This window comes from Petaurus breviceps, unplaced genomic scaffold (genome assembly GCF_028583685.1).
Source record: "Petaurus breviceps papuanus isolate PSGF00001 unplaced genomic scaffold, PetGlider_PUasm1.0 183, whole genome shotgun sequence".
Taxonomy (NCBI): domain Eukaryota; kingdom Metazoa; phylum Chordata; class Mammalia; order Diprotodontia; family Petauridae; genus Petaurus; species Petaurus breviceps.
In genome coordinates this window covers 16564897-16572520 of record NW_027185791.1, presented here as the reverse complement: position 1 = coordinate 16572520, position 7624 = coordinate 16564897, and the positions used below count along the sequence as shown (strand labels likewise).

General features: G+C 40.5%; 1 protein-coding gene across 3 annotated transcripts in view; it reads left to right on the top strand.

Annotated features, from left to right (window-relative positions):
* The window catches only part of BAG1 (BAG cochaperone 1), a 53917-nt gene that overhangs the window by 37545 nt on the left and 8748 nt on the right, over nt 1-7624 (top strand). For all 3 annotated transcript variants that reach the window (XM_069087926.1, XM_069087928.1, XM_069087927.1), the window contains one exon: nt 6427-6489. In XM_069087926.1, coding sequence (XP_068944027.1) covers nt 6427-6489 — 63 coding nt within the window. The remainder of the gene's footprint in view (nt 1-6426; nt 6490-7624) is intronic.

Genomic DNA, 7624 nt, shown 5'->3' with positions numbered 1-7624 from the left:
GCTGCAGCAGTGAGCGCGTCATCCTGTTCTTCCCCAGTGATTTGCTTATTGAATAAAGGTACATTTTTTTGTTCACATTTACCTGTTTATTAAAATTGCTGTCAATGTTCATTAAAATAAGCCCTCCCCTGAAAATAAGCCCTCTGGTGTTTTTCTGTCCAAAAAAAATAATAAGACAGTGTCTTATTATCGGGGAAACACGGTAGTCTCCTGCTGAGAATCTCATTTCAGTCTTGGAGTCAGATAATGGCTATTCTGTGCTTGACCTTACTCCCTGACTCCCCCAGGGTCCAGCCACCAGCTGACACTATTGAAATTACTACTGTTACCAGTTGCCAGAAATAATAATAATCATGCTTGGTGATATTTATATGGCACTTGAAGGTTTACAAAGCACTTGATAATTTCTTCTGTCTTTGGAGGAAGCATATTCATCCAAGGGCATATCTGTGGCAGGTGTTGAAAAATCTTTTGTCTCTTCCCCCTATGAAATGCAAACTAGTGTAGTAGAAAAAAACACTAAGTTCAGAGCCAGACATGGTGATGGTTGCTGTTCAGCTGTTCAGTTGTGTCCGACTCCTTATAATCCCATAGACTCTGGCACACCAGTATTGTCTATGGAGTTTTCTTGGCAAATATGCTAGAGCAATTTGCTATTTCCTTCTCCAGTAGATTAAGTGGCTTGCCCAGGGTCACACAGCTAATAGGTGTCTGAGGTCAGATTTGAACTCAGGTCTTCCTGGCTTCAAGCCCAGTGCTCTATCCATCGAGCCACCTGGCTGCTTCTATATTTGGAGCCCAGGATCATGGGTCTAAATCTGAACTCTGCCACTTAATACCTGTATGAGCATGGACGAATCATTCAGTCTGCTTCTCTCTAAAACACAGAGGTTAGAGGAGATGAATGTTTAGACCCCTGCCAGCTCTGAATCTGATTTCTGATTTTTCTAACAAATTACTTCCTTTCTTGACTTCATGCAAGCAAAAATGATCTCATTGTATCAGGTATATATATATACTTAAGTGTTGTGGGCATGTGTCCATCCTCATTCGCTTTCAGGCTATGAATGACTCTGGGTAAAAAAGAAAAATTTTTAAGAGCTATAAGATACTGTAAGAGTATCTACAATATCAGTTATCAGAGAGAATACATTTCTGGGGAAATGAGCTTTCTGAGTGTAAGAATTGCCAGTGTTTTTCCATATAAAAAAATGCATAAATAAAGTATGATGTGTGAGGGTCTATTCAGAAGGGATAAAGGACAGTAACTGAAGGATGGATTTGAATTGTTTCTTCCTCTTTAAAATGAGATGCTTGGAATTTCCAAGGGCCCTTCTGTGTCTGGAGCTGTGATTCTCTGATGCTTCACCATAAAACTTAGAGAAGACAGTCACTGAGCAATGAAAATGATTTTTGTTCCACTTCCCTTCCCTTCTCCAGCTGCCATGAGATGAACTTTCTAAGCAATGAACTCACAGCATTTCAAAGCTGGAAGAGACCCTTGTTTATAGGAACAAAATGCGTCAATAAAACTCTATTTTTTAATAGCTGTTAGAGTTGACCTGCAGCATTCATAACGCTGTCAGTAACTGGCGTCACCCAGGTCAATGGTAGAAATGGGGACCATTATTCCGCACACAAGGATCCCTTTGGGTCGCATATCAACTTAGTTTTCCAATGTAATGTTATCTGTGTTTTATTGCATCTTTCTTTATTTTGTTAAATATTTCCCAATTACATTTTAATCTGGCTCAGGATTAACTTGGAGCCACGTATTTGACACCTCTGCCCTAGAACATGATGTACTCCAGCCTAAACACTTAGGTTTGGAGCTGCAAGTTTGGTAAAACTAATCCATGCTTGACTCTTAAGATGATACAGTTTTAAATTTAACATAAAATAGGGTTACAGTTGTTTTCTATCTAGCCAAATTTCTGAACTTCTTGGCCGAAGTGATCTGAATACAAGTTACCTAAAATGCTTCAAGACATAATCAACTGCAAGGATGGAAGAGAAAAGATACAGAAACAGCCGTGTCAGCTCTCTCTATTGGCTTGATCTTCCATCTCCAGCCATTTGAATTCTCCTAGTAACCACCATGTGACCTTGGGCAAATCCACCTTTCTGAACCTCAGTTTCCTGCTCTGTTACATGAGATTGGATTAGATGGTCTCTATGGTCCTATCCAACTCTAAAGTTACGATCCTACGGCAAGAAAAGAGAAAGAGCCCTGGACAGAGAAGAAAGCCCAGGAATCTTCAAGTCACAGCTTCAGCACTTACTGGTAACTTCTTTGTGCCTCAGTTTTTTCATCTGAAAGATGGCAGTGATGATACCTGCCACTACTGACCTGATGGGGCTATTCTTAGGAAAGTGCTTTGTAAACCTTATAGTGCTATAGAAATATAGGCTATTGTTAGCATCAGAACTAATATTAATATTTAATAAGGAATAACAACCATGATAATATATTTTACAAATAAAAGGTTTTTCTGCTTTTACCACATTCAACTGCAAAATTAAATAATCAAAACATTTTAGTCCTGCCAGCATTACAAGAATCAGGGTTTTAAGGAAAGGGGCTGAGTTCTAGAGATGGCAAATTTGGAATCGAGGTCTCCCTAGACGAGGGATCATTTCTGTAGTCTGGAAAGGAAGAGGAGAGGAGTAGAAAGATACCGAGACTTCTCGATCCCAAAGGACCCAGATTTTTGTTCTGGCTCTGCCATTAACCAAGTTCTCTCCTTTCCCCCCACCCCACCCCCATCCCTGTCTCCACTCTGGGTGAGATGGTCATCTCTAAGGTCCATTCAGTCATTCTGCCACACAGCGGCAGAATAGGAAGAGTAAATGGCCAACCAGCCGTGGTCATAGCTTACTTTGCATGAATAGTTTGAGTGTCCAGAGATCACAACTAGAGTGACTTGCAAGGTGTTGGTGAAAAGAGATACAACGCGAAAGCAGTGTGAGTAAAAGGGAGCTGATGGCAGGGCATAGGCTAGTTCCTAGCGAGATGTGCAAGCAGCCAGAGATGTGAACAGGATGAAGCAGAGCAGAGAACCAGGAGAGGAACCAAACATAAAGAATCAGTTTGATACTTATGAATGCTTCCCCTGTGTGTAAATGCAGGGAGAGGAGACGGAGGGCTACACAATAGTACATATCTCATGACCCAGATATAAAAGGTCATATCATAAGTAGATTAGAGAAGGGAAGGACATATGGTGGAAGAAGGGATGGGGATAAAAGGGACAATGTTACATGAAGTTGAAAAGTTTTTGTAGAACCAGTGAGTGATGCAGTTAGAATTAGAAAGAAAATGGTGGACTGAGAAGAAAACTCTTGGTAGCAAATTCTCCTGATAAGGGTCTGATATTTAAGATATGTGGAGAATTGATATAAATATGTTAAAAAAAAAAAGGAAAGCCATTCACCAATGATAAATGATCAGAGGTTATGAATAGACAGTTTTCAAAAGAAGAAATGAAAGCTATAAATAATCAAATGAGAATGTTCCAAATCACAAATAATAAGAGAAATGCAAATTAAAACATTTCTGAGGTTCTACGTCATCTGTTACATTGGCAAAAATTACACAAATGGAAAATGACAATTGTTGGAGGGGCTGTGGGAAGTCTGGCACTCTAAGGTTGGTGGAGCTATAAATTGGTTCAGCCTTTCTGGAAAGCAATTTGAAACTATACTCCCAGATTCCTTAAAGAGTGCATCCCCTTTGATCCAATGATATCATTACTAGGCATATATTCCAAAGGGGTCAGACACAGAGGGAAGGGACCCATATGTACAGAAAAATTTATAGCAGCTCTTTTTATTGTAGCAAAAAAATAGAAATATAATGGGGAATGACTGAACAGATACTTATTTGTAGTGACACTTTTTGTTGTAACCCCCCCCCCAAATAAAAAAAAATTTAGAAAATATTAGGGAATGGCTGAACAACGAATGTTATGTGAATGTCATGGAACACTATTGCACTGTAAGAAATGATGAAAGGGTCAGACTCAGAGTGACCTGAGAAGACTTGTATGAGCTGATCCAGAACGAAGGGAGCAGAATCAAGAGAACAATTCATTCAGTAACTATCGTACTTTAAAAGATTTCAGAGTTCTCAAGGTGGCTACTGGTCCTCACTCTAGAAAACTGATGATGAAGCATTATTCCCACCTCTTGGAAGAGAGATGGTGGGCTGTAGCCCAGAATGAGTCATACATCTTTGGATGTGACCAATGTGTGAATTTGTTTTGCTTGAATTCACTTATTTGCTATGAGGAAGGGCTCTTATTCTTTTAGGGGGAAGAGGGTTGTGGGAGGGCAGTTACAGATAGTGGGTCTGATTCATTTCCCAGGCTTGAAGTCACAGGGAGGTTGCCAACAATCTAGCTAGATAACTGTAAATTTCTAACCTGGAGCAGAAGATTCTGGATGTGGAGGATTCCAGAGAAGAGGCAGGACAGAAGAAAGGTGGTATCAGGTAGAAGAATGGGTCATAGCTAAAGACTAGGCCGGGGGAGGGGGGTAATGTTTTTTTTTTTTTTCTGGATTACAATGCTTTTTTCGTCTTCTCTGCCATCTTAATGCCTATTTCTTTCTCTACAAGTTTGAGTGTCCCTTAAGATTCCCTTTTGTCCCATCTATTCTATTCTTTTCCTTTCCCTTCTCATTCTATACTGTTCCCACTTGGTGTTCTATCATAGTTCTCACCAGTTCAATTATCATCTTTCTATAGGTGACTCTCAAATCTATGTATTCAGCCTGAATCTCTCCTAGCTACAGTTCCAGCTGCCTGATGGACATCTCATACTTAACATGTCCCTAACAGGACATGGTTTTTCTGTCAAAACCTGTCCCTCCTCCAGATTTCTCTATTTCTGTTGCAGTCATTATTGTCTTTGATGTCACCTAGATTTAGAACCTCAGACTTAAACTTGACTTTTCCTTTTTCACTCCACATATTCAGTCACTGGCCAAAATATTAACCTTTCTACCACTTCTTTTCTCTGCCCTTTGGGCTGTCATCCTGTGTCAGGCTCTCATCATCTCACAGGGATGAAGAAAGGATATTCTCCTTTCCGGTTATCAGCATCAAGATAAGGCGTGAATGGTGAATGGTGGCAATAATGTTACAGGACCTGGTAGATTTAAGACCAGGCTGGGAGCAGAAAATTAGAGGCCAGGTACAGGAATGACCCAAGCCAAAGCAACACTAGGAACCAGAGGACCTAGAAGAATAACCTGGACTTGGGGTGCATGTAGATCCTAGAGCCTCTACATGTCCATAGATGCCTTCCTTGTAAAGTTCAGATGTTGGACTCGATAATCTTGCAGGCCCCTTCTAACCCAAAATGCTTGTGACTTGTTGAGAAGGAGTTAGTACATTGAGTCCAGGTAGGTAGTCAAGAACCAAGAAGACACAGAAACAAGAACGTAAGAAAATATAATAGGACTTTAACTGAGCAAATCCATAGATGTTAAAAAGAAAACATCAAACGGTCAGAGGAAGTGATTGACTTTAGGAAAGTGAGCTCACTCCCGAGTCAGCGTTCTGTCTGACAATTGTCCCATTCTGTTCAGCAGCATGCCGCCCCTGGGACCCGGGCTCAGGGCTCCTTCAGGAGCATGCCTGCTCTAGTCCAGGGACTGTTTGATTATTTTCACTCTTTTCTCACAGCTCTGACCACTAACACTGTTCTTTCAAGCAGGTCATGGTGGTGACTTGGAAACCCAGAGAAGAATTATGCAGTAACGTAGAATAGCTCTAGGATCTGTGTGTGTGTGTGTGTGTGTGTGTGTGTGTGTGAGTGTTTATGAGTGTGTGTATATGTGAGTGTGTGTGTGTACAGCTGAATGCAGAGTTCCTTACATTATTGAGCTTACGGTGTAGCTGTCAAGATAAATCATTTAAAGAAGGAGACAGTGTATATTAACAGGGTTTGCCTATACAGTACAGGCAAAGTAAGAGAAGGGAAGGATTGGGTGGACTAGAGCATCTAGCACTTAATATGTGTGGACCTCGGCAACTTTTGGAGATTGTAGACATTTGCAATCTGCATCTGTGGAGAGATTTCCCATCTCATGAAGTGACAGACTCTTAACATTAATATAAACTGGGTTTATTAAAAATGAATTATAAGATCATAAGTCTGGAGTTAGAAGGAACCTCAGAGACCAACTGTTCCAACCCCCTCATTTTGCAGATGAGAAAACTGGGGTGGAAGAAGGTAAAGGGACTTGCCAACGTCATCATCCAAAGTGGAATTTGAACTCGGAGCCTTCCGACTCTGGAGCCAGTGCTCTCTCCACTGTACCACGCAACTTCAACATCTGTAGTAGTTATTTTCAGATAGAATGTTATTTCTTGTGGTGATTTGTTGAGGATTATTCATCTATTACTTTATATTTCTGCAGACTCTTCCAGAAACTTTCAGAGACTGTAGACTGAAAAGAAAGGGATTGGTGAAAAAGGTTCAGGTAAGTTATGGAGAAGATGACAAAGCTCTTTGGCATTTTCTGTATGTTTTATAGCCGGCATTCACTAATAGGCTTATAGCTAACATTACCACAGGCAGCTGTTAGAAAGCACCCACCACTATCTTTCCTGTGTTTAGATTTATAACTACTTGTTTAGAGAAGAATAGAAGCTGAAGGGGAATCCAATTCTTTAGAACTCATTTCTTTCTTACTTAGCTATTTTGTTACAGAGATGATTTGGGAGTGTGGCCCAACTCCTATTGGTAGGGAAACTTTTGTTTTGTTTTTTTATTTTTTTGTTTTTTTCAAATGCTTTATTAACTTCTGATTTACATCATTCATTTCCGCCAGATTTTGAGTTACAAATTTTCTCCCCATTTTCCCCCTACCCACTGCCCCAAAATAGGAGTCCCACAGTTTCCCCTTCTCCAGTCTGCTCTCTCCCATATTTTCTCCCATTCCCCTTTCGACTTTTCCTGGGGATCTCTATGCCCCAGTGCCCGTATATCTTATTTCCCATTTCATGTAAAATAGTATTATTAATAGTATATATATATTTTAAACATTTGATTTTAAAACTTTGAATTCCAGATTCATTCCCTTCCTCCTTGTCACCTACCCTTACTGGGAAGATAAGTAGTTCAGTATAGATTGTACATGTGTAGCTAATGAAAAACAGTAACATAGTAGATATATTGTAAAAGACTGACTAAATTTCCCTCCCTCCTATCCCACCTCCCACTTGTTCTACTCTCTACTTTGATTTCGTCCCTTTTCAAAAGTGGGTGCTTCCAACTTCCCTCCCCCCCAGCCTGCCCTCCCTTCCATCATCCCCCCTCTCATCCCCTTCCCCCCTACTCTCCTGTAGAGTGGGAGATACCCTATTTAATGTGTATTTCATTCCCTCCCCAAGCCAAATTCAATGAGAATAAGGTTGACCCATTCCCTTTTGCCTTCCTATTCTTCCCCTCCTTTGTAACCATTTTCCTTTGCCTCTTCTATATGAGATAGTTTACCTCATTCTGTCTCTCCCCATCTCCTCTCATTATATTCCTCTCTCACCTCTTAATTTCACCTTTTAGGTATCATCCCTTCCTATTAAATTGGTCCTGTGCCCTCTATCTATGTATACCTG